This window comes from Carica papaya, chromosome 4, assembly GCF_054855325.1.
Source record: "Carica papaya isolate Zhongbai chromosome 4, ASM5485532v1, whole genome shotgun sequence".
Taxonomy (NCBI): Eukaryota; Viridiplantae; Streptophyta; class Magnoliopsida; order Brassicales; family Caricaceae; genus Carica; species Carica papaya.
Window position 1 is genome coordinate 13,917,824 of NC_142312.1, and position 26,538 is coordinate 13,944,361.

General features: G+C 34.0%; 3 protein-coding genes and 1 non-coding gene across 5 annotated transcripts; 2 read left to right on the plus strand and 2 right to left on the minus strand.

Annotated features, from left to right (window-relative positions):
• The first annotated feature begins 368 nt into the window (after nucleotides 1–368).
• On the plus strand, nucleotides 369–3,676 carry LOC110820068 (cellulose synthase-like protein G3). Of its 2 annotated transcripts, XM_022049443.2 has the most exons (7): nucleotides 371–728; nucleotides 820–1,094; nucleotides 1,625–1,765; nucleotides 1,828–1,953; nucleotides 2,050–2,499; nucleotides 2,604–2,951; nucleotides 3,029–3,676. In XM_022049443.2, exons 1-7 carry the CDS (start codon nucleotides 725–727, stop codon nucleotides 3,569–3,571), a joined length of 1,887 nt encoding a protein of 628 aa, XP_021905135.1. In that variant the 5' UTR covers nucleotides 371–724; the 3' UTR covers nucleotides 3,572–3,676. The 2 variants fall into 2 exon arrangements, with proteins under 2 accessions (XP_021905134.1, XP_021905135.1); XM_022049442.2 differs by having other exon boundaries at nucleotides 369–1,094.
• A 19-nt stretch (nucleotides 3,677–3,695) lies between these two features.
• LOC110820070 (RING/U-box superfamily protein) lies at nucleotides 3,696–5,494 on the minus strand. The gene is made up of 3 exons (XM_022049444.2): nucleotides 5,119–5,494; nucleotides 4,942–5,027; nucleotides 3,696–4,227 (listed from the first exon to the last, which is right to left on the minus strand). Exons 1-3 carry the CDS (start codon nucleotides 5,335–5,337, stop codon nucleotides 3,990–3,992), a joined length of 543 nt encoding a protein of 180 aa, XP_021905136.1. The 5' UTR covers nucleotides 5,338–5,494; the 3' UTR covers nucleotides 3,696–3,989.
• A 5,523-nt stretch (nucleotides 5,495–11,017) lies between these two features.
• Nucleotides 11,018–14,811, minus strand: LOC110820076 (Translation elongation factor EF1B/ribosomal protein S6 family protein). Its single transcript, XM_022049452.2, has 2 exons — nucleotides 14,261–14,811; nucleotides 11,018–11,405 (listed from the first exon to the last, which is right to left on the minus strand). Exons 1-2 carry the CDS (start codon nucleotides 14,672–14,674, stop codon nucleotides 11,166–11,168), a joined length of 654 nt encoding a protein of 217 aa, XP_021905144.1. The 5' UTR covers nucleotides 14,675–14,811; the 3' UTR covers nucleotides 11,018–11,165.
• LOC148266292 (U6atac minor spliceosomal RNA) lies at nucleotides 11,700–11,825 on the plus strand. The gene has a single exon (XR_015818868.1). It is a non-coding gene; the product is annotated as a U6atac minor spliceosomal RNA (small nuclear RNA).
• Nucleotides 14,812–26,538: the final 11,727 nt, after the last annotated feature.

The following is a 26,538-nucleotide window of genomic DNA, read 5'->3' on the forward strand; positions in this document are numbered from 1 at the left end:
CGTGGGCAGGTGGCGTTATTATTTGCAAAATAAATACACCTACAACCAATCATCATCAATCGGACAAATCCATGCGTACACAAAATATATGGGTTGTGGGTGTCAAATTAAGGATTTGATTTTAGAATTATGTAATTCCTCTATCCAATCATAGGAGGCCAAAATCGCTGCAAGCTCAACATTATCTTTTTTCCTTGACAAGTCAATTTGTACAAGCAAACAACTAAAAGAAAAATTAGTTTTAATTAATTACATTATTATCTTTAATTCTCTTTAAAATAGCATCATTAATTATTTACATTTATGTATATGTTTTTTTTTTCATAAAAGATAATTAGAATTATGGTTTGCCAATTACGTTATGATGATAATAGTAGATGATTGATCCAACGGACGCCATCACCCATACTGATGACCTCATGTCATTGTATGTATAATAAAACTAGGCTACTACTCCCGGATTCATGTTTAGTATTCCAATGAATATGGGAAGCAGCAGCAGCAGCAGCAGCAGCAGAGCCAACCAAGTGAGGTATACGGTTTGTTTTAACGGCTGGGAATCTCTCCGGCGGACGGCGTTGAGCCGGGCGTTTGGGGTTGTTTACGCGTGTGGGATTGTAGCTTTGTTTTATCACCATGTTCAAACCCTTGTTGCCTCAAAAACTACACTCTCCTCCTCCGTCGCCGTATCTTTGTTCGTCTCTGATCTTATTCTGGCTTTCCTATGGGTAACATCGCAGTTGTTTTACGTTAATTTGATCCGTCGTTTTGAGTTCCCAGAAAATCTGAAAAAGGTGGTGAAAACATGTGATTTTCCAGCACTGGATGTGTTCGTATGCACCGCCGATCCGTACAAGGAACCACCGATGATCGTCGTGAATACTGCCTTGTCAGTGATGGCTTATGAATATCCGACGGACAAGATTTCGGTCTACGTGTCGGACGATGGAGGATCGGCGTTGACTCTGTTTGCTCTCGTGGAGGCTGCAAAGTTTGCGACTCACTGGTTACCGTTTTGCAGGGAAAACAGTTTAATGGATAGATGCCCAGAAGCTTATTTTGCATCTAATCCTTCTGGGAACCAAAATATTAAGGTTAGTACGTAAATGTTTTTCTAAGCCTTGAGATTGAAAATTAATTTTAATTTCCTTATGAATTCAATAACTATAGTTACAAATTATCATATGTATACACTTGCTTTAAATTTTTTTTGAATGAAAACCAGAAAATATTAATAATTTTGAACAAACAACTGACGAGTCCTTATCCGCAACATATTCTGGATAGTTGTGCAGTAAATATATTTTACTTTTATTCATAAAGTTTGATTGCTTTTTCCAATTTCCATTTTAATTTTAATTTTACTATATCACTCGATGAGGACACACAATCATATATCCACCTTACCGAATTTTAGTATTACAAATGGTAGCTCATGTCATAAAGATATATTCCTGTTGACCAACTGAATTTATTATATTATTAATTAATTATGATATTTTGTATTATATTTAACTAAAAATTTTGTTAAGGTGGTAAACAAAATGTTGTTCCAAACTGCAAAATTAAGTACAATTAATATTAAATAATAAAATACTTAACTAGTATAATATTATAATTGAAGATGATGTACGAGAAGATGAAAAAGAAAATTGAAGATGTTGTCGAGAGAGGAGAAGTGGGAAACGACGTCGTCCAACAACTTGAAGCTTTGAAGCAATGGACGGATGAGTTTAACCCCGGCAATCACCCACCCGTGATTCAGGTAAATTTCAATTATTTTAGTATTAAGTCAGTAATTATTATTTAATATTTTATATTGAGCAGGTATTATTAGATAACAACAACGACAGAGACGTAAGTGGCTGTCTTCTTCCCACTTTAACCTATGTCTGTAGACAGAAGAAGACGAGCTTTCCTCATCATTTCAAAGCCGGTGCTCTTAATACCTTGGTATCCCTACTTTTTAATTAAATATTTTATTACTCAAACAAATTAATTTCTTCTATACTAACTAATTTTTCTTTTCTTTGTTGGAAAATAATCAAGCTTCGGGTATCAGCAAGCATGAGCAATGCGCCCATTATCCTAACCTTGGATTGTGACATGTACTCCAATGATCCACACACCCCAATTCGTGCATTGTGTTACCTGTTAGATCCCAACATGAATTCCAATTTGGCCTATGTCCAATTCCCTCAAATATTTCCAAAACTCAACCCAGATGACATTTATGCTTGCGAGTTTAAACGATTATTTCAAATTAATCCCATGGGCTTTAACAACTCAATTGGCCCTAATTATGTTGGGACTGGCTGCTTTTTCAACCGACGAGCCTTCTTTAGTACCCCATCAAGCTTTCTCTCCCCCTCCCCCGAACTCCCTCACCTTCACCCAACCCACGTTCTGGACAAGCCCATCAAGGCCGACGAAATCTTAGCTCGAGCGCTTCTTGTTGCAGCTTGCGATTATGAGACTGATACCCAATGGGGCTATCAGGTAAAAACCTTGTAATCAAATTATTCTTTTGAGGAAAAAAAAAATATATATATATATATATATTTCTTCTCTTGAGCCACATGTACTGTTAATATGCTGTGCAGATTGGATTTAGATATGGGTCCCTGGTTGAAGACTTCTATACAGGCTATAGAATGCAGTGTGAGGGATGGAGGTCTGTGTTCTGCAATCCAAAAACGGCAGCGTTTCATGGGGATGCCCCAATTACTCTGGTTGATGCTTTAAGTCAAACCAAGAGATGGGCTTTTGGTCTCCTTCAAGTGGGGTTTTGTAAGTATAGTCCCCTAACCTTTGGTATCAGGAAAATGGGCCTGCTAATGGGCCTTTGCTACTCGCACTATACATTCTGGCCCCTTTGGGCTATTCCTCTTACGGTATACGCATTCCTCCCTCCCCTCGCTCTTCTCAACGGACTCCCTATTTTCCCAAAGGTATTTTACAATTATCGAATTCATTTGTAAACTTATATTTAACAAATTTAATCATTTTTCTTCTAAATTGAATGAAGGTACTGGAAATATGGTTCGCCCTTTACGTGCTACTTTTTGTTGGGGCGTATGCACAAGATTTCATGGAGTCTGCTTTGGAAGGAGGAAGTTTCCGAAGATGGTGGAATGAACAGAGAATGTGGATGATTAGAGGAGTCTCATGCTGGTTATTTGGGCTCGCTGAGTTCACTCTTAAATCTTTTGGCATCTTTAAACACGGGTTCAGCTTGACCCACAAGCTGCTTCATTCTGACCAAGTGAAAAAGTATGACGAACAGATTTTCGATCTGGGAATCTCATCGCCATTGTTTGTGCCACTGACAACTGCAGCAATCATCAACTTGTTTGCTTTTATCATAGGGTTCATACGACTGAGTTTTTTAAATGAAGAACTGGTTATGCAGATGTTGACAACAGGTTTTGTTGTAATCAACTGCTTACCAATTTACAGTGCTGTAGTTTTTTGGAGTGATAAAGGCGCCAAAATCTCTACCAACACTATTCTTCTGGCAACATTTCTTGCTTCTGCTCTCTCTGCGATTTCTTCTCTCTTTCTCAACTAATCTTCACTGTTAATCATTTGTTGTATCTAAACCATGCTTTAAGTTGTATGTATTACAAAGATTTTGCGTTCAATGAAAAAATAATTCAGACGGATATTATAGCTACGTATATGCCAATAATCTCTATGCAATATTCTTTTTCTCTTACTAATTAATAGGTAGTGATCAAGAAGAATCGACTTTTATCAACTACACCAAAAATTTTGCTGAGATAACATCTATCTCAGAACTATACTCTTTATATTTGCCCATGATTAGTTAGATTCACCAGCTGGTTGACGATTCCAAGAGCACGGTATATTGGTGTAAAGCCTGTAACCATATCGGTATAAAGCCGATAATCAATGATGAGGCAAACATGAATTCCCAGTTGATGAGCTTTGAACAAGTTTGCTTACTTGTTGTTGAGTATAATTAATCAAGCAGTACTGGTTAATTCTTGGTTTTGGTTGACTGAAAGATTGAGTTGGTGGAGATGGGAGTTTGTGGTTGGATTGAGAAGCTTGGTAGTGGGGATAATGGAGGATCTGCAGAGAGGGCAAGTTGAATTTGTATGCAGCCAGTGGTGTATGCATTCGGCATGAAACACATGTTTGCATAATGGCGCCTGAAGCAACTCCTCATTCATTTCAAATTCTCCCAGACAAACACAACATCTGCAAAAAAATTTAATTCAAATTGTTATTAGGGGGATAAAAAATTGAATGTTAGAGCGAGTTAAAAAATGTTCATTTAAAGTTTTTAAGTATGAGTAGAGATAGTGTTAGAATACAAATAATTAGTTAGATCATTTTCTATTGTTTAGGTTTTTAAAATAATTGGTTTTAACATGATATAAGAATTTGATATCTAGTATTTAAATCTTGATAACATGTGGGTTTGTGGCTTAATTTATGTTTTTAGCTTAGCTTGATGGGTTTAAACATGTATAAATAATTGATACTTTGGTACTTATAGTTTTACCTTTCAAAAAAATATCATGTGCCTAATTTCATCTTGGTCTATCTAATAAAAAGCCACTTTAAAAGAAAACAATTAATGGATGTTAATTGAGATTCTTAAGTGGTGTAGTTGAAACGGGAATAATTTCTTTTTCTTTCTTTTTGGTCCGAAAGAAAGATGGCATAACTAAATTCACCCAATATATCACTGCATGAGCACTTAATGGAAAAGTGAGTACTGATCAATTCATGGATGTCTCATGTGATGCATAACTGTATAACACCATGCGCCCACATGGTGTAGGGCATGATCATCACATGCCCTTTAATATTTCTCAACATCATGCCATATCTAACTTGGTTCATATGTATATTTGCAACATTTTTTTTTTTTTTTTTTTTTTTCATAAAAGAAATACATGTACTTACTGTGAATCCCTTGTTCTTAATTCTTCATCAAATAAAACAATTGGAAGCTTGTTCTTGAGCTCCCCTTTAACTCCCATCTTACAACCCTATAAAATTAAAATAAGTTTTTGTCAGATGTATGTACATATACGTATATGTGCTTGCATGGAGAGAGAGAGAGAGAGAGAGAGAAGTTACCGAGTGGATATAAGGAGGAGGCTGGCGGGAATTTATGGGAAGAGAGTGTGGAGGGGATGAAAGAGTTGAAGCTCTTCTCTTGAGGTAAAACAGATAGAACAACAAAAAGAGAATGATTGAAAAAAGGATTGGAATTGAAAAGATGAATGCCTGATACAGTTTTAGTTGAAGAGCTTGAGGATAAAGGTGAGGAGGGTTTGGACTCTGGGGAACACCCATCTCTTTTCTTCTCTTCTTCTTCTTCTTCTTCTTCTTCTTCTTCTTCTTCTTCTTCTTCCAATCAAACTATGCTGCTGAATAGAAGAAAGAAAGAAAAAGTTGAAGAAAAGTCTTTTGCTTGGTGAGTTTATTTAACATCACTTACTAATAATTAGAGAGAAAGAGGTTAAGAGATTAAATAATTTAATTAAATAATTTTAAAGATCAAAATTGCATGATGGTATATATTCTCTTCTTTATTCAATTGAAGAGACAAGCCCATGACCCCCCACTATTTGCCATGGGTCCTCACACCCAACCACTCACTTCTCTTTGTCTTTATTCTCCAAGCACACACTCTTCAATTGCTTAATTCACTCACAAAAACACATATGATTCATTTGGTAATTAGCTTAACCATCATATTTCTGATAATACTTTCTTATCTCTTCCAGATAACATCAAGTGTAAATGAAAAATAATATTATTGTTGGCCAGTCATTAGCTTAACCAATTCAAAATTCACTGTTAAACACATCAAAACTACCATAATTTACAATAAGCCTACAAATATATAAACAATTGCTAAAATCGATTAGGAAGTGGCTACTTCACTTTTCTAAACCTACTTTCATGGGATTGGAGATTATAGGTGATAACAATCAAATATGTTTGTTTATTTTAATTGAAATGACTTTTTTGATGTTAAAATATTTATTTCAATTTAAACAAATTTGAAATTTAATTTGAGACTCGAAAAAAAATATTTAGTTAACTAAACCTAACTCGAGTTTGAAGCTACTTTTTCTATGAGCCCACAAACGTGTTGATATGATGATAAATTAAATATATTTCACTTAAATATGTAGTAAATTATATATTTTAGAAATAACTATATGTAATTGTATTTAAAATATATAAATTTTAAACAAAGTTAGATATGTTAGATGTTAAAGGATTTCTTTGCTAAGTTTATCAAGCTCATTTTTATATAGTGCAAGCTTCTTCAAACTTAGTAGTGAAAGTATTTAAATTATATTTTGAGCCAAATTTGAATTTGGCACAGTTATAAAAAATGAAAATTAAATACTCAACTATTATATTCTACTTAACTCAATTTGTTGATAACCCTACTCATGATTATCAATAACTCAATAAATATCTAATGGATTCTTCAAACTAATATTTAACTCCTAGAAGACACAATTCAATAAGTACTAGAATGAGAGTAGCACGTTATAGCGTCAGGGAAGTTGTTGTAGCATTAGGGAGCAATGATCAAAATTAGACTAAGTTATAACATCTAAATTTGGGTCATATAAGTGATAAGGAGTTATTTGTCTTGAGCAAATAGGATTTGTTGGATGGATATAAAGAAGAAGTCATGGATTTTTATGAAGATTGTGTGTTTAACAAACATATCAGAGTAAAGTTTAGCAAGAAGGCAGTGCATAAGACCAAAAATAAATTAGATTATATCAATTCTAATTTATGGGGTCCAAACAAAATTTCTTCTAAAAGTGGTGTCAAATATTTCATGACTTTAATTAATGATTAATCTCGAATAGTTTGGGTATATATTCTAAAATCAAAATATGAGATATTTTCAACATTCATCAATTAGAAGACCATGATTGAGAAGTAGACAAAAAAGAAGTTAAGTGTCTTAGAACTATCAATGAATTAGATTTTGGAATCATATGTTTAATGATTTATGTAGCAAAAAAGGCATAGTGAGATATTGTACTTGTGTAAAAACATACAATATAATGGTATTGCAGAACACATGAATAGTACGTTTTGTGATAGCACACAAAATATGTTCACATTCAGGTTTAGTGCATGAATTTTTGGGCTAAGGCTGTGCTGTTAACATTGTTTGTTTCTTAGTTAATAGATCTTCATCTATAGTTATTGAGTACAAAGCTTCTTTTAATGTATGGTCTGTTTTACCTGTTGATTATTTTTAATTGAGAGTGTTTAATTGTCCTACTTATGCTCATGTGAGGAATTGTAAACTTGAGCCACTAGTAAATAAATGCATATTTCTAGGATATGCAATTGGAGTGAAATGTTATAGGCTGTGATGCAATGATCCAAAGTCTTAATTATCAATAGAGATGAGATATTTAATGAGTTTGTTTCATTAGACATTCCAAAGGAGAGAACAAGAGCACAATCAGATAACAATATCATAAAATAAATGGAGTTAGAGCCTGATACTCAAACAATTCAGTCCAATATATCTAGAGAATGAGGTGCAAGATCTTAATTAATAAAGTGATGATAGTGCACCTAGCCAGCAGTAACCATATAATATTGCAACAGACTGGAAGAGAAGATAAATTAAACCATAATAAAAATATAAAATTCTAGTTTCATATGCCTTAGTTACAGAGATAATTAATTTATAAGAACCTGGTAGTTATAAGGAAGTTATTTCTAGTTTAGATGCAAATTAGTGGTTTCGTGTTATGGGTGAAAAAATTAAGTCATTTCATAAGAATCCGATTTGGGAGCTTGTGTCATTGTTAAAAGGACAAAAGGTGGTAGGCTATAAATAAGTTTTCAAGAAGAAAGACGTCACTCCAAGGTTGGATGCACCTCAATACAAGACTTGGTTAGTGGCTAAATACTTTACTCAAAGAGAAGGGATCAACTTTAGTGAAATATTTTCTCTTATTATAAAACATAGTCTATCATAGTATTACTTGCTACGGTAGCTCTTCATGACTTAAAGCTTGAACAATTAAATATGAAGAATGCCTTTTTTACATGATGAGCTGGAGGAATAGATTTATAAGAGTTAGCTTAAGGGATTTGTCATTCTAGATATGGAAAACCATGTTTATTTGCTTAAGAAATCTTGTTATAGTTTAAAACAGTCACTTAGACAGTGATATGAGAGGTTTGATACATTCATCATATGTAATAGTTTTACTCGTTGTGCTTATGCTAGTTGTATCTATCATAAAAGCCTTTTAGATGGTTTTTTTATTTATTTGTTGTTGTATGTGGATGACATGCTTATTGCTGGTAAATGCATGTCACAAATTAATATTCTTAAAAAGTAGTTAGGTGATGAGTTTGAGATGAACGATTTGGATGTTGTAAAAAAGATATTGAGAATAGAGATTACTCAGGAAAAAGTTTTGGAAATATTTCCTTGTCTCAACAATCACATGTTGAAAAGGTATTGGGGCGATTCAATATGAGTAATTTTAAACCCGTGACTGTTTTATTTGCTATCCATTTCAAGTTATTTGCAAACATATCATCGAAGACATATGAGGACATGAAGCATACATCTAGTACTCCATATTCGAGTGTTAAACATAACATCATGCATGTCATGGTTTGCACTTGTCTTAATATTCATGTACAATTAGTGTAGTGAATAGATAGATGGTGTATCCTAGGAAATAACACTAGCAGGCAGTGAAATGGATTATGAGGTAATTAAAGGGTACTATAAATATGAGACTAATATTTTACAAAGAGAAGACGGGTGACTCAGTTGTTAACTATGTGGATTCAGATTATACAGAGGATTCTAATAGGAAAATATCTATGTGGTAGATATATGGCTCTAACAAAAGTACTAAAAGAGACTAGTTAGCTATAGGGTTTGGTGAGTGATCTTGGGTTGACACAGAAGAAGAGTGATCCTAGGTTGACACAGAATAAACCTTTAGTATTTTGTGATAGCCAAAGTGTCATACATCTCACTACGAAATAGATGTAACATGAGCAGACCAAACTTATTGATATTAAATATCACTTAATTTGGGACATTGTGTCATGAGATTCTATAGTTGTGTAGAAGGTGCCTACATATGAGAATTCTACAAATGTGATGACCAAGGCGATCCTTGTTTACAAGTTTAGGCTCTTCCTAGACTTAGTTAGAGTACATAATATTCAACAGTGCCCTTATGAGGACATTTTGGCAAAATAGTGTAATGAGATGGTTTTTTTTTCTTTATTGATGTCGATAAAGTGAATTCAAGCCAATGGAAAGATTTATTAATGTGGCTTAAATTTTGGTTTAATTAATTTGACTTAGTTTAAGTCATATTAAACTAGTCCAGTTTAGTTTGGTAAACCAATTTAGTTTTTTTTTCTTTATTGATCTTTTATATTAGGCTTTACAAATTAATTGGTGATGTATTCTTTTTTTATTATCGTAGTAAAAAATTTCTTCTTTGTCTTAGTTGTAGATCTAGAAATATTTGTCGAACCACGTAAAATTTTGTATTTTTCTTCTTCTACTCTTTACTTTATGGAATTGTGTGTGTGATTGAAATTTATTTTTTCTCAACACTTTTAGTTTTCTAGACTAATATTGCAACACGTTGCCACTTTTTTTAGGGTGACCTAAAATTTCATATAGAGTATATTTTTTATTTCTCTTCAAAATTTCGTTGTATTCCTATAATGATTCAATCTACAAATCCTCTTCAAATTAGAATAGTTCAATTACGGGAGTTTGAATTTAGATGGATAAGAATCCTCTAATAAATTCTAAAAAAATAAATTTACCTTCGTATTCAATGCATGTAGATTATCCTCGAAGAGGAGTTTAATCTTGTGCTTTTTTAGAAAAGTCTCAATTCTAAGTATATTAGAAGTCTTACTAGATCATACTTTTTTATTTAACAAGGTCATTTAAGTTGTTTTCCACCTCTTCAACCTGTCTTGTAATGTTCCTAAGAAGTCAGCAGACATCATTTCTTGAAACATCTCTTTGAGGTTATTGGTGAGAGGTTGAACAATCTTTACTTAAATGAGCATGCAAGCACATCTTTCAGATGCTCTATTTCCACTTAGGACATATGTTTTGTGTTGTTGGTTTGTCATGAATGAAAGTTGGTAGTTGAGCAGGTTGGTTGTGACAAGTGCAATTAATTAATTTAATGTATAAGCACAGGGAAGACCAGTGCATATGATCTCAATTATTATTCAAGAAATATCTTAATTTTGTTTAATTAGTTTGAGACCCCACATGCACTTTTTCTTCACTTTTCTACCATTTCTTTTCATATTTATTTTGTCCTACATGGTCCAACTTCTTCTTATCTTTATATAATATAATAATATATATATATATCCTTAATACAATTTCAATGTGGGCAGAGAAGATCTCACTGTTGTTGGTGGATCTTCAGCACAACCCTCTCTCACTCAAAGTGCCTGTTATAAGATAAGATATCAAAATACACCCACCACTATCAGATTCTCTACCCATTTATTTCTTTTTTCTTTTCTTTTCTTTTCTTTTTCTTTACTGCTTAATTCTTTATCTATATCTATATATATATATATATATTGCCATTTTAACAGTTTCTTATTCCTAGTAGTGTCATATAATGCCCAGAAAATCTCAGCATCTGTAGAATCTCTTACAAATGAACAAGTTTTTAGGCCTGCCCTGTATGTATTTATTATTTGGTGATATGGGAAGCTATAATCTAGGCAAACTGTCACTTTTTTAAGTTTCTTTTCTTCAACTCAATTTGCAGATGCTGACTGATCCTTCATAACTTTGCTCCCCTCAAGGGTCCTTATCAAGCCGCATGTCAATGATAAACATGGAAACAGATTATAATTTTTGTGGGTAAAGATGAGTCAATATTATAGATAATTAGATATTAAATTTCATTTCCAAAGATTTTTAAGGTAAAATGAATATTAAATTCCATTGAAAAGATTAACATGTTTTCTCTCTATTACCATGAGTCAAGTTATGTTACAGAGAACAAATAATATTCCCCAATCTTTGAAATAACAATACATGAGACTACAGAGAGAATGAAACTAATCAGAGATGAACACAGCTTTCATATAAACTAATACTTCCTCTTCCTTATCTTAAAACTAGATGATCGGATTACATCATCGTCCGTTTTAAGTGCTGCCTCAAGAACCTCCATGGACTCTGGTTTAGTGAAGTACGTAAAGAGAAGATAAATACCATCCAAGTATGTGTTAGTCTCCCCCGCTTTGTTTTTCTTCTTGATACTGTAAGCTAGAGGAATCACACCTCTATTAAATACCTCCACATACATGCCACCACCAGCAACAAGCACCTATAAAACAAGCCAGCATTAGCTACACCAACAATCAGTTTTTTTTCTCATAATAATAAAAAAAATATTACTTACAGGTACCCTTTGTTGAAAGCCTAACTAACTTGATATGAACATTGAACTCAAGTTGGTTCGACCAAGATACCAAGAAAAACTAAAAATGATGGATCTCAAACTATTCAGACTACAAGACTCTCAAGAAGATTACACAACAGAGAAATCTACAAAAGGCCACTTAAGGACACTGTAGTCAGTTTAAACAATCAGAGGAGACAATAACAAAACAACGCACGGGTGTGTGTTGCAAGGAGAGATGATTGACATCTTCCTTCGCAGGGATGAGAATGGGTTTCAGACTTTCCTGTTAACACATCCGATGAAGGCTACCACTTGAAAAAATGACATCTATCCTAATTTCTTCTCAGAAAAAATAACAAAACATCCCGCAGACTTTTACATCCATCACTTCTTGGAACTTAAGTGCGTGCGTTGCTTATGGAAATGCTTACACTTCCTAAGTTCACCAACATTTCATGTGATTTCTTGATGTTTTAGACAATTGAAAGTGTTAGCATTCTTCCTCTTGTAAGATCTAGATATGACCAAATAATTTTGATTTACATATTCTCATAACACTAAATGCACATTTTGGTTTCTGGTTGAGTAACATAGTTACAATAAATTTATGAAAATTCTTGTAACATATCCATCATAAACTTTGTAAAACAAAAATAGCGGCAGATTTTATCTCAGTGAACTTAGGGTGATCAAACCTTTTGGAATGATATTCATTTCAAAAGCATCTCTCTGTTGTCAAAATTCTTGTCATGCTGAAGAGCAGCTAAGATGCAGAAACAAAGCATTCATATCATCATTGAAAAAGACAGAGAGAGACAGACAGAAAGAAGCAAGATCACCTTTTATTTATTGGCTACAAATATTAATATGAAAGTTCTATATATTCTAATATCTCCATGGAAAGAAAACCATGTTCTTTAACTTCCTCAACAGATATTCTTTTCCAAGTTTATCATCACTGATCTACCAAAATGCATGGTATAGCTGTAAGTTGATGTCAAACACAAGTAGGCCTTTGAGTTATTCCATTTAGTTCCTCCCCAGGAACAAATCAACAAGGAGAAAACAATTTAGAAGGTAGCTGGCATTAGAGAGCCTTTTGGGATTGTTTAAATAAATGTACTTTGAAGTTATTAAGTATTAGGTGCTCTGAATTACTTAAAACTTTCAAGTGCTTATTATAAAATAAGTGACTATGCATAAGAAGAGAAATTTATATCAGTTCCTTAGATAAAAAATAACCACCTAGAAAAATATTTGAAATAAATTGCTCATTTTTTTTATTAAAAGTACCTTGTAAGCACACTGTTTATTTCTTTACCAAACTGGTAAATTAACACAGAGAACTTATAATTACTGATAAGCATGAAATAAGCAATTCTCGAATACATCTTAGATCAAGTCAAAATCATCAGACCCTGGTCCAATAGAACAAAGTACAGATGGGTCTACTTGACAAGTTTGTAAATCTTCTCCTCTTGTACATGGGTTGCACCCCCTAGTGCCCTTTCGGGCATCTATGTTTCTTTCTTAAAAAGAACGTAATGCAGGCTGTGCAGGTGCCCTTTTTTTATGCGAAATGAGCCAAAAGCAAATGGATTAAGTGGTTCTTAAGAACTATTGTTACAAATTAAAATGTTTGTGCTAAGTTATTTATTCCACTGACATCCTCTAAAGCTGTCAAGAGAAATTCAGATGTAGAGACTTCACGTTTCATTGGACGCCAAAGTGATTATGGATATATTAACAATAAAAAATGAGCTTCCCATCCTAATGGCCCTGCAGGTGATGACTATACGTCCACATTAAGATCCTCTCCTCCAAATAAAATGGTGCATCAAGTTAGAGAAGCTAAACTCGGGCCATTGTATTAACAGAGAGCTTGCCTTACAACAGTTCAACTATCATTCTTTTTCTTAGTTGAACTGAGAAGAGATGAAAGATTAACCCTTATTTAAAGAAAGTAAAACCAGTGTCACAAAAATCAAAGTTTAGTTATTCCCCAAGAGCAGCAGCTATAGACTGGAGAGAATGATTCTATTTGGAACGCATGAGCCAAGTTGGCTAATCTGTCAGCACAATGTGTCCCCTCTCTATAGGTGCTAGAAATCTAGATCAACCTTGCACTAAGAGCTGCTTGATAGGACATATTAAAGGAAAAACAAGGTTCTCAGCCTCATATTTACTCCTCAAGATCTGCAAGACTCATGCTGAGAATCCACCCTAATAAGCTTCTTGATAATTGACTAAATTTCTATAGGCCTTCCAGAACAACCAACCGGTTGAAAAATGTTTTCTAAAGTGCTTCTCCCAAAGGATCCTTTATGCCTTAGGCTGCCTATTCTTCTTCCTATGCAATCTTGCCATTCTTCTTCTCCCATTAAGAGATTACATACTTCTAAAAAGTATCATCTTTTCTTGAATAATGAAATAAATAAATGCATGGGCAACACATGATTTGACATGAAGTATTAAGCGTACAGCTGTAACAGATACTTTTTTGCAGGGTAACATAAGTTAATGATTTATTTTCTTCAGTTCCATCATAATTTGATGAACTTTTCCCAGAGAAAATTCACCTCCCAACAGCCACAATATTACTAAACCCACTAAGCCAGAGAAATTCTCCAACTACATAATATTCTATGATCATTAATCATTTCAAAATTAATTCCTAATAAAATCTTTTCTTTTCCTAAATTTTCTCGCCAACCAAACAGTTAAGAAACAAACATTAAATGAAAACACCAAGACAATCAAGATGTACATTATATTACCTCTTCGTACTTCTGGGTAAGAGCAAGCCGCTCGTCTTCAGACATATCGGGTCTCAAAACGGCCATTGTCTCGTACTGGTGGAGGCCTGGCGGACACTGTGGCTCAGGCTTGTCCTCGACGGCCGTCACTCCTGGCCCGGCCTGTGATGGAGAGTCATCTTCGGACCCAAAACCGCCCTCGAAGAACGAGCTGGAGAAGTCCAGGGTCTGGGCTCTGATGCTGGACGATGGCAAGCCATGAGTGTCTCGCTTTTGGAGGAAAAAATCGGTTTTTGATTTTGCGAGGAAAGGTTTGAGGGAACATGAGAAGGAGAGAAGGGGCGGAGTAGATAATTTGGAGAGAGGGTGAGAGGAAAATGGGGAACTCGATGAAGTTGGAGAGGTGAAAGAGGAAGCAAGCGAAGAAGTCGCCATGGTCGAACTGTGTTTTTTCAGTGGAGCGGTTCACAGAAATACTAAAGGATAAGGGGGGTGCGTAAAATGCAATCCTGGGCGGATGCTAGAAACTGGGCTTCTCTGATTAGAAATGGCTATTTGGGCTAGAACCAAGTGAACCGTAACTGATCAAGAAAACAAATGTAAGTACTAATGGATCATTCTAATTTTTGAAAATAGGGATATATATATATATATATATATATTACTTTTTTTTTTCTCCCAAAGACAAGAAATAATAAAATAAAAAGTATACTCCCCACACCAGAACTTTCATACGTGAGCTGTACATAGCCTAGGAATTTATGTTACATATATCCCCAATACTATCTAATTTGATTTAAAATTTCTTTTTCAACAAGGTAGTTTAGCTTAAATTAAGAAAAAGATGAGTAAAGATATGCAAATTCATGAAAATTATTAAACAATAAAATATTTTTCTTTACGTAATTCATTTGGACATATGGATCTCCTGGAAAAATGTGGGAAGGACACTATCCACAATTTGGGAAAAACTGGTAGGTGGTATGCGGAGGAGGAGGAGGAAGAGGAAGAAGCATTAATCTTGATATTGGCGGCCATAGCTTGTCTCTATCTTACTTAGTCTTGTAAATTTATAGTACACTTTTCTGTTAAGAAAGTCACGGCCTCAATTTCCAAAGACGAAGCTACTGCAATTAAGAAGGTATCTTTTTTCGATCAAATGAACATTTCTTTTTCTTACTATAATTAATACTTAGAAAAATAACATATTATCATTCTTTCTCTTACGTCGAGTTAAATTATAAACAGACTTGAATTTTTGAGTGTAAAGATTATTCGAAACTCTAATAGTATATGGGAGAAAACATTCAAGAGTGTTAGCAATTAAGGATTGTTCTTTGTGGGTAAAAAAAGTAAGTATCTTGTCCTATTATTTTCGCATTAAGGTTAATCCTAATTTTCTAACAGTGGTATCAGAACTCTAGATAATTTTCACACCCTAAAATTCAAATCTATTTATGGTTTAACTTAATGTAAGAGAGAATAATAATATATTATTTTTCTGAGTGTTATCTTCTTATTTGTTTTTTTATAAAAGTATTTTTTTTTTCTTATATGCTCACCAAGAATCATATCTTTTTACAAAATAGTTTATCTCTTACATACTCGTGAATAGTCGTGTCTTTTTACAGAGGGTGTTATGGGCGCTCCTAATTTTATGCAACATCTCACACTAGACCACATAAAATCACATTAACCATAATATACTACCACATTAACATATCTCTCATGCTTCATACAAGAAATAGGGTGTGTGACCAAAAGCTAATAAGTAGTGTTATATTAAGTCACAATCTAACTAATACAACACTTTCATATTTATAATACCTCAAATCACTTAAACATCACCGTTGGTATATATTATCCCTCTATGCTATAATTATATTACTTTGTTATATATAAAATATAATTATTCGAGTTTATGTGATGATGTCAGAAAGATTCTTCTTTAAACCTTCACGACAATCCATCTCAACTTAACTACTTTCCTAACATGCTCTGTTATACCATATAAGTCGTGGCCCTTGGAAACATATTAAAGTAGTAACATCAAATCTTGACTTCATATGATAGCTCCAAATCGAATGGTATCATACAAGGAGGACACAGTAGTCCATAGGATAGCACATATAGTATGATATATATATCACAACATAGTTCCTACCAAGTTGGGCATATCACTATTTTTTGTCGTATGAATCATAAGCTCAAATACTACTCAAGTATTTAACTTGAGCCACTTGATCAACATACTCAATATGTGACCTGACACTCGATATTTGACTCTAAAACTTTACTATGAAATTGGATATATTTCATATTCGACTCTCTAAAATCTCATCTTAAATATACTAAGATGACTATAAAATTTTAATATTTTATCATTAATACAACACAAGTATAAAAACATATCATATTGCACATAGTTAACGCCAACATGATTTAGTCTTATCCTACCCGCTACTCAACCATTAAGGAAATCACTCGTGTGATAAGGTTTATCAAAAAGTTTGTGACATTATTGTCTAATCATGTAATTATATTCATAATCATTTCATAAGAAAATAACAACTTTTATTTCATAAATGATCAATACATAAAAAAATATATGTTCATTACATATTAAATCCCACTTGAAAACTAAAGCCTACACAAACCTAGACTTTTCACATGACCTCAAAAAACATCTCTAGGTATGGGCTTAGTCAAAGGATAAATAAATATTTTGCTAGTGGATATATACTTAATATAAACTTCTCCTTTTTTGATGGTGCCTCGAACAAAGTGATAACACCTCTTAATATGTTTTATTTCCTATGAAATTTAGGATCCTGAGCATACTGAATAGTAGCAGTATTGTCACAATATATTTCTACAGGTTCATCAACTTTAGGGGTGATGTTGAGATTCTACAAAAAAAAAATTTAACTAAATTATCTCCTGTACGGTAAGACAACTAGCGACATACTCTGCTTCCGTTGTAGATTAAATAATGCAAGCTTACTTTTTACTACACCAAGATATGGCACCTCCATCAAAGACAAAAACATATCTTTAGGTCGACTTAGACTCATTTCAGTTGCCACCCTAGTCTACATTTGAATATCTTTTCAACTTTAAGTCCCCTCCTTGATAATAGAGGACTAGATCACTTGAACTACGAAGGTAGTATAAGATTCTCTTGATTGCTTGCCAATGAGCAGATCCAAAATTATTTTGATAACGATTTACCAAACTAGCCGTAAAACAAATGTCTGGCTGTGTACACAACATGACATACATCAAACTGCCTATTGCACTAGCATAAGGAACGTTACTTATTTTTATTTTTTTTTTTCATATGTCTTTGGGCACTCATCAAGACGTAAGGTTAGACCCTTCTCAACAGAAGTGTCAACGAGTTTGGAGTAATACATTCAAAATTTTTTCAAGACTTGCTTAATATATGCTTTTTTGCACAGTCTTAGAAGTTTCTTGGGACAATCTCTCATTATTTTCATGCTAAGGACAAACCTGGCTTCACCCATGTCCTTCATCTAAAAAATATAGGATAACCACTATTTAGTGGCATTGATTATCTCCATGTTATTTCCAATCAATAGTATATCATCAACGTGTAAAGAGAGAAACATAATCTCTCTCGTTATTTCTTCTTTTCATACACACTATGGTCTTCATCTACCATGGAAAAGTTAAATGAAGTAACAGCTTCATAAAATTTAAAATATTATTGTCTAAAAAACTGCTTGAGACCATATATGGATCTTTTAAGATGAAAAAATTTATTTTCTTAACCTTTTGAGACAAACTCAATATGTTGATCCATCTATATCTCTTCCTCAAGTGAATCATTGAGGAAAGTAGTTTTAACATCTATTTGAAATAACTCCAAATCCAAATGGGCAACCATGGCTAGAAGGAGGCAAATAGAGACAAATCTCACCACAGGAGAAAAAGTCTCTTCATAGTCTATACCATCAATTTAGCTAAAACCTTTCGCCACTAGTCGGGTTTTGAAATTTTAATTAATCCATCTACTCCACATTTTATCTTGAAAACCCACTTATTTCCAATTGATTTACGTCGAGATGAGAGATCAACTAGTTGTCAAACTTTATTTCTCATAATTGAGTCTATCTCATCCCTCATTGCATCAATCCACTCTTTACTGTTTTGTGAATTCATAGCCTCCTTAAAAGAAGTGGGTTCCTTAATTTCCAAATGAGTGCAAAGAAAAATTTCTCCACTGATTTGGAAATATCATCAGAAAAAATTTTCACGTTCACTCCTTCAGATTGTAGGACCTTCATCATCTACTTAAGTAGACGATAAATCTCTCTCACTATCCCTTTTTGGTGTGGGATTTGGAACTTGAGGACTTACCTCATGTTCCAAGTTTAGATCTTGAGGACTAACTCCATTTTTCAGTGGATTATCTCTTTCATTTGGTAGAGTATCACTATCCTTGATGACTCGACAGGTTTTTGGTACCTCCCTCTCACTAATAAATAGTTACATGTCCTCTTACAATTTATATAGTTCGAGATTCCCTTTTATTTCACTTAAAATAATTGGGAACTCATCCTTAAGAAAATGAATATTGGAAGAGTTAATTTTGGTCATGCCACCATTCGGGTGTTCTCCAAACATTACATATCTTTTTGAATGTTTAAGATATTTGATGAACATCATCTTAGTTGCTCTTAGACCTAGTTTTCCATACTTGTGGGTTGGGTTATGCACATAGTCTATCGACCCTCAAGGACATAAATTATCCAAAATGAGCTTCTTATCATTCCATAACTCATATGGAGTGATGGGTACACTTGGTATACGGTCAAAGATATAGGTTGTCGTAAGCAACACATCTCCCCAAAAATTATTAGAGAGGTTGACATGTGTCATCATCGATCTAACCATATCTAATAATGTATGATTTCTTCACTCTACAATACCATTTTGTTGTGGAGCATGAGGAATTGTAAGTTGCCTACATATATCCTTTTTTTCACAATATTCTTTGAACATATCAGAAAGGTATTCACGACCATAATCGGTTCGAAAAGTCTTTACTCTTCTATCCGTTTGATTTTTTATTTCCAGTACAAAATATTTGAACATATCTAGCACTTTATAGTGTTGAGAAATCAAATACACATGTCCATATCATTAATAGTCATTTATAAAAGTGAAAACATATATAGTACCATGACGTGTTTTGATATTTAAAAGTCTGCAAATATCAGAATAAATTAATTCTAAGAGACATGATGCCCTTGAAGCATTACCAAAAGGTTTCTTACTTGTTTTATCGACAAAGCATGACTCACATTTAGACAACTTAACAATAGTAAGCCGGTCTAAAAGACCTTCTTTAGCCAGTCTATTTATTTGGTCTTGGCCAATATGACCAAGTTTAGCATGCTACTTAATAGATTCAAAATTATAATTAAAGTAAAGCATAAGCAAACATAGAATTATTATATATATTATCATCCAAGTCAAGAACAAATAAATTATTTCTTAAAGAACCATAACCAAATACATCGTCATGATATAAAATGTCTAAAGTACCAAGCTTAAAGTTAAAAGAAAAATCCAATCTCAACAAAGAAACAACTGAAAGTAAACAACATCGCACCTCGAGTGTATAGAGAGTATCATGAAGGAGTAAAATATTTCTTCTACATAGCTTGAGCTAGTATGCTCAAATTCTAAGGACGTCCTCTTTGCTGCCATTGCCCAATAGAACAGTTTGCAAACTCACTAGGACACGATGGTAGTTTGCAAATCTAACTCGATCTTCAACTACATGTTTATTTTCTCTTGTGTCTACAATCCAATTAGAAAAATAATTAACAACTATGCATGGGAACAAACAAATAAATTAAGAGGCAAAATAGAGAAAGGTATTTTTTTTCAGGTCGGAACAATCACAAGCGAAATGACTCTTGTTATCGCAGTTGTAGCACTTCAGAGGTGCTATATTTTTCTCTACATAGCCATTAGCTTTATGTTATTTGGCCACACCACCTTTAGGTCTATTGGCTTAAGAAGGGTGTCGACCTTTTTTAAATTATTTAGCACAATTAGGCTTGTTTCCCGTAGGTTTGACCTCATAAACTACAAATACCACATTGGAAGGATTAAACACCTTTTGACCCTCAACCACCATCTCAATGTGCCTAGTAATTTCATAGAAAATATTAATGTGTTCACTATGAACCATCAAGAGTTTAAAATTTTTTCAATATTCAATTTTATCAAGAAGTGAACGAATCACATTCAGAACCTATTCCTGATATCTTATGTCACGTCCTCCAACCTTAAGATCACGAACCATAACACTCATGATACGTAAGTATTCAGTTATTAGATTCATTTCATATTTCATCCACTTTAAATCCAAGGCTTGGAGCCTTGTAGCAAATGTTTGGCCATAAGTGACCTTAAGCTTGTCTCATATGTCCTTAGCTGCAGAACAACTCTCAAACTCTCCAACGAGATTGTTATGCATGTAATGCAACATAGTATAACGTGCATAATGATCCTTCTTGGATCCTTCTTGGTATGCAACCAGATCCTCATTATACCAGTCACCACCGATATTTTTTGGCTCAAGTATAGTGGTGGTCAATGTTTCAAAACCTCGCACTCATTAAGAAGATACTGAATCTTCATATGCCATATATCATAATTTGTTCCATCCAACTTATTGTTGGTAGAAAAATTAGTAGTTATGTTCTTTGTTGTTGTTTCTACAAATTTATAAAAAATGAACATTAGGCACGATTTTTCATAATTAAATTATCTAAATTTCATTGTTTATATCAAATGTTCGAAAACTTCACTAAACTCATAATCATCATATATGACACAAACTAAAAATATTATAATTCAATTATCATAACAAAAAAACTAAATTAAATAGAACATATTCATGTAACCCTTTAATTTTATTAAACTAATTAGCATAAAAAAATATCACATAATATATGTAGTTACCTCGACTTAACAAAAAAATACGTAACTAACTAATGTACATAAACTAATTAATATACATTAGTACAATGATGATAAAAACAACATTATAAAATACTAACATGTTGTCCAAATGATAAAATAATATGCATACATGGAATATTATTAAAATACCTATATTGCTAACCAACAAATATGCTCAAAAATAAAAACATGCATGTATTTGTTGAGCTAATTAAGTAGTAGGTTAATATTAAATTGAGGGAATGGTTGGAGAAGTTAAGGGTTCAAATCCCACTTTCAACATCTAATTTTTTTCTAAGTAAAAGATAAAATAGATGATATCATTATCATCATGATGAGAGAAAAAAAATAATAAAATAAAAAAACTTTTTTTTTTCCAGGAATCAGCCGTCGTTTTTTTAAATATATATATATATCTTCAATCTCTTTTCTCTTCCTTTTTTTTTCTTTCACGCGCACACGATGCAACTTTTTTTTCATGCACCATATAGTGCATCATCCTCTTTTTTTTTCTTTCATGCACACACAATGCAACTCCTCTCTCTATTTTTTTTTCTTTTCAGTTTTTACCTGTTGCTAAAACTCTATTTTTTTTTCCTCTTTAGATGACTTTGTGGGAAAACTAAAGTACCCAATTTTTTTATTATCAGTGACCACAACCACCATAAATTCATACATGTATTCAGTCATCTCAACACTTACATTCAGGAGGCAAGTCAAAGGAAATCAAACATGCCACTCAAGTGGTGTTTTTTTTTTTAGATTCTTATAAAACAAAAATATACATGAAAAAAAGGAAAAAAAAAATAACATGTTCTATGGATTTATCATTATCAAGTTTTAAAAAGATCAACAAATTTAATCCATATTAGAGCATGATTATTGCAGGGTTAGATACAAACAACTAGGGTTTGATACCATAGCTAGAAAATTAAGACTAATCTTAATGCGAAAGTAATAGGACAAGATGTTTGTTTTTATGCCAACGAAGAACAATCATTAATTGTTGACGCTCTTGAATGTTTTCTCTTATATGCTACTAGTGTTTCGGGTAATCTTCACACCCCAAAATCTAAATCTGTTTATGGTTTAACTCAACGTGAGAGAAAGAATGATAATATATTATCCAAGTTTGTTTCGGGTAATCTTGAATGTTTATGTTTAAGGTTAGTCCTAATTTTCTAACAATAATAAACAACTTTATTGTATTGTCTTTTAGCAAAGCAAAATAAATTACCTTTTGTATCTCATAATATGTTTGTCTGGCCATATTTTTTTACTTAGTTCACTATGATGTTTAGAGACCATTTCATGAGCTTATATATAATAATCATCAATATTTCTTAACCATTATAGATGATTGTCCCAAATTTACTTGGATTTTCCTACTCAAGAATAAATCATAATTTTTTAATATCTTTCTTTCATTCTTTTGTCTGATCCATAATCAATGTGGTGTGAAGATTAAGGCTTTAAGCATTAACAGTGCTATAAAAATAGCATTTGATGAGTTTGTAAATAACAAAGGAATTGTTCATCAACTTTCATGTGTTAAAATACTTAATAGAATGTTATTCTTGAGAGAAAGCATTAACACCCATTGAATGTTGCCCACTCATTGTATTTCCAATCAAGAGTTCTATTTTCTTTCGTGGGCAAATGTATTCTCACTACTGTATATTTAATTAACCAAACTCTCTCCATTTTACTTGATAATAATTTTCCTTTTGAATTTTTTTCCCGTTGGCATGTGGATTATGACTAGTTAAAATCTTTAATTGTCTGGTGTTTGCTTTCATATTAGATCATTGGATGACAAAACTTGATCCAAGGGGTAAGCAAATGTATTAATTAGTTATCCTCCTTATATAAAGGGTTGCAAGCTTTATGATATGGCCATTAAGATTATTTTAACATCAAGACATGTGGTACTTCATGAGAATACTTTCCTATTTCATGATTTACTACTTTCAGATGGTCAGTTTGATCCTTTTTGAGATTTTGTACTATTAGTGTCTATAAATGATTCTCTTAGTCTCAATCGTGCTACTATCATTGATGAATAGCCATTTTAACCAATCATCTCCATCTCTGTCCAAGTTTCGGTAGTAAGGGAATTTTTCAAAGTAGTAAGTAACCCTTATATTTATGGGATTCTCATTATGGTTTTACTCAAATGTATATTGAGTCAATTTGTCATCATATCACAAGTGTTTTGGCTTAATTATGTCTTATAATATTAAGCCATAGTTTTACCATTAAGTTGTGGCTCAGGTTCATTAGAGAGTTACTATGGAAGAAGAGTTATAAGCTGTGGAGAGTCACCACACTTGATATGTCATCAAATTACCATTTAACAAGCATTCTGTAAGTTATAGGTGGGTTTATAAGATAAAATACATATACGATGGTACTATTGAGATATATAAAACATGTTTGGTGGAAAAATGATATACTCAACAAGATGGTGTTGAATGTAACGGCCCCGAAAATTTAAATGAAATATATGTATTAAAAATGTCAACTGCGAAAGCGTAATAAAAATTTTTGATTAATATCCCTTACACAATAACCAAAACGTACTCAAAACATGAAGGAACAAACTAACTAAGAGAGATACTCGAAATAAAAACTATAAATATAACTATAAAGTCTTTAGGCGTCCCCTTCGTCGTCTTCCTGTAGAACGGGCTCGGGAACAACGTCTTCCTGATCTGAAATGGTTAAATAAGGAATGAGCTACACCAGCCCAGTAAAGACATCACACTATCTCACCGCCACGGAAGTAAATGTGGGTAGAAAACAAAATGACCAATAAAGCATAATTTATAACAAATTCGTTTATCAATAATAAAATCCTTTACTGTCCACTTACCTCAGCGAGATCCATGAAAACAACATATGAAAATAATAACCTTACAATATCATAAAATCATATACACTTTATAACACAACATATATCACACCTTTACATTACAATCATCAGGAAATAGATTTCCTCTTTTACCAGCCTACTAGTATCCCTGGGGATCCATAGGGGGTCCCCTCTACACGTGAACTATTAACATTTATAACCTAATTCCAAGGCCATCCCCATACTCCGTCCGGTATGGGCGCCAAAACACATAAGGTCTCCATACCCCGTCCGGTATGAGAGACCACGTTCCCAGTAGGGTTCCCTACGGACCCGGTCCGTCCACCATCTCCTAGGATATCTAGTCAGGCTGTCCACATTTTCCATTTATCAATTAACATAACTTTTTTGCCATTTCCCTTGGTTTCAATCATCCAATCACACACAACATGTAAACTAGTAATGGACACCAAACAAGACAACATAGTATCGGGTTCACCATAATACAAACCATAATAAAAAAAACCATGATTCATGCATACGAGACCATAACATAATTACATCAAACATCATATTGCATTTAATACTGAAAATTAGATTAAACAATAACAGACTAACAGTGTATCATACTCAGGCTCTATTGGCAACCTTAATCAATTATACATCTATAAAGTCACACAGTACAGTTTAATTATTTATTTAGCTTTAATACCGTGATAGGAAATAGGGTGAGAGGTCCTTACTTATTTCGGTGTCTAAAATCGACTCTACAGTGCGCCTACGGGCTGTCCCTAATTTCCCTGAATTTTTTCTGAAAAACTGAAAAGCACTACCGGTACCTGCACGTGACCCAAAAAATCCAAAATTAGACCTAGGGCCCCTTTCGGCCAATATCGCAATTCCGGCACGGCGGCTCCGCCGTGCTCCGGCGACGGCGGTGCCGCTTGCGGCGGCGATTCACCTCGGGTTGGCCGTTTTCGGTCGAATTCGACCATACTTGCATCGGTCCCTGTGATAAAACAACCCTAGGGCCCTCGGTGGGCCAAAAAAATCACGAAAAACTGAAACTTACCGGCGGCGGTGCTCTCGGGTGCGACGGCTCCTCCGGCTTGAGTTGCGTTTTGATGTTTGGCTCCGATCAACATGTAGAGAAGAGAACGGTGATCACAGTGGTATAAAAATTGCATCGAACGGAGGCCGAGAAGGGCCTCATCGGAGGCAAAAACTGAGGAGGGACGCGGCGGCGCTGCTGGGCTTCGGTTAGGTTTTTTGACCGTTTGGCCGGTGGTTGGGCTCCGGTTTGGGTATAGGCGGACTCAGCATCGAAAAACGAGCAAGGGGGAGAAAATTTATCTCGATCAGCGGTCGAAAACTTCCCCGATGCGGCGGCGGCCGGCTCCTCCGGCGTCTGGTTCTTCTTCTTCGGCGAGGCACTGACAGCTAGGGTTTTTGTCGTCAGGTGTTGGTGGGGTTATTTATACTCTTTGCCTTTTAATCTCAACCATCCATTAAGATTAAATCTGGACCGTTCGATCGTGATTTAATTGGGATTAAATCTGGACCGTCCATCGCAATGCAATCTGGGTCGTCCGTGCGCACGTTTGATTTGGGCCATCCGTGCGCGCGGAAACGGATCTGGGCCGTCCGATCGCGCGCACGCGGATCGCCCACGTGGCACGTCCCCTGGTCAGCGTTTCCTTACCACGCGGCGCATCTTGGTTGGCCGGGGCTGCTGACCGGGCCGCTGACGTGGTGCTGACGCGGCACAACTTTTCTAAATTACGTTTTGACCTCCAGTTTCTGATTTTCTTTTCAAAAACACCCCCATAATCTAAATTTTCACCCCTTTTCCCAAAATCAATTTCAATTAAATCCAAATAATATTTTTACCCAATTTTATCATTATTATTATTTTTATTTTCATGAAATTAGATTAAATTAAATCAAATTAAATTAATTAAAAATCAAAAAAATTCAAATAATTACAAAATAAAATTAAAAAAATAATAATAACACTTGGGGTGTTACAACTCTCCCCCCCTTAAAGAAATTTGGTTCCCCAAATTTGCCTCTTACTCTTGGTCGAACAAATGGGGATACTGGGCTCTAAATTCTGATTCTAGCTCCCAAGTAGCCTCCCTGGGCGTATGGTTCTGCCACACGACCTTTACAAATGATATTTCTCGGTTACGGAGTATTCTGCTCTTTTGGTCCGTGATACCGACTGGTACTTCTTCATAAGACAAGTCCTCTTGGAGTAGAAGCGGTTCATGAGCCAAGACATGAGAAGGGTCCGGGTTGTACTTACATAGCATGGATATGTGGAACACGTTGTGGACTCTAGAGAGCTCTGGAGGCAGTGTTAGTCTATAGGTAGCAGTACCAATCTTGTCTAAGATTTCAAAGGGTCCAATATATCGGGAGTTTAATTTTCCCCTCC

What these genes read in the sequence shown, in the direction of transcription:
- LOC110820068 (XM_022049442.2), top strand. Translation starts at nt 465, where the DNA reads ATGTTTAGTATTCCAATGAATATGGGAAGCAGCAGCAGCAGCAGCAGC. An exon ending in ATACCCAATGGGGCTATCAG is followed by an intron (nt 2,500 to 2,603) that starts GTAAAAACCTTG and finishes TATGCTGTGCAG; the next exon opens with ATTGGATTTAGATATGGGTC. An exon ending in GACTCCCTATTTTCCCAAAG is followed by an intron (nt 2,952 to 3,028) that starts GTATTTTACAAT and finishes AATTGAATGAAG; the next exon opens with GTACTGGAAATATGGTTCGC.
- LOC110820070 (XM_022049444.2), bottom strand. Translation starts at nt 5,337, where the DNA reads ATGGGTGTTCCCCAGAGTCCAAACCCTCCTCACCTTTATCCTCAAGCT. An exon ending in CTCCTCCTTATATCCACTCG is followed by an intron (nt 5,028 to 5,118) that starts GTAACTTCTCTC and finishes TTAATTTTATAG; the next exon opens with GGTTGTAAGATGGGAGTTAA. An exon ending in TTAAGAACAAGGGATTCACA is followed by an intron (nt 4,228 to 4,941) that starts GTAAGTACATGT and finishes ATTTTTTTGCAG; the next exon opens with ATGTTGTGTTTGTCTGGGAG.
- LOC110820076 (XM_022049452.2), bottom strand. Translation starts at nt 14,674, where the DNA reads ATGGCGACTTCTTCGCTTGCTTCCTCTTTCACCTCTCCAACTTCATCG. An exon ending in TTACCCAGAAGTACGAAGAG is followed by an intron (nt 11,406 to 14,260) that starts GTAATATAATGT and finishes CTTGTTTTATAG; the next exon opens with GTGCTTGTTGCTGGTGGTGG.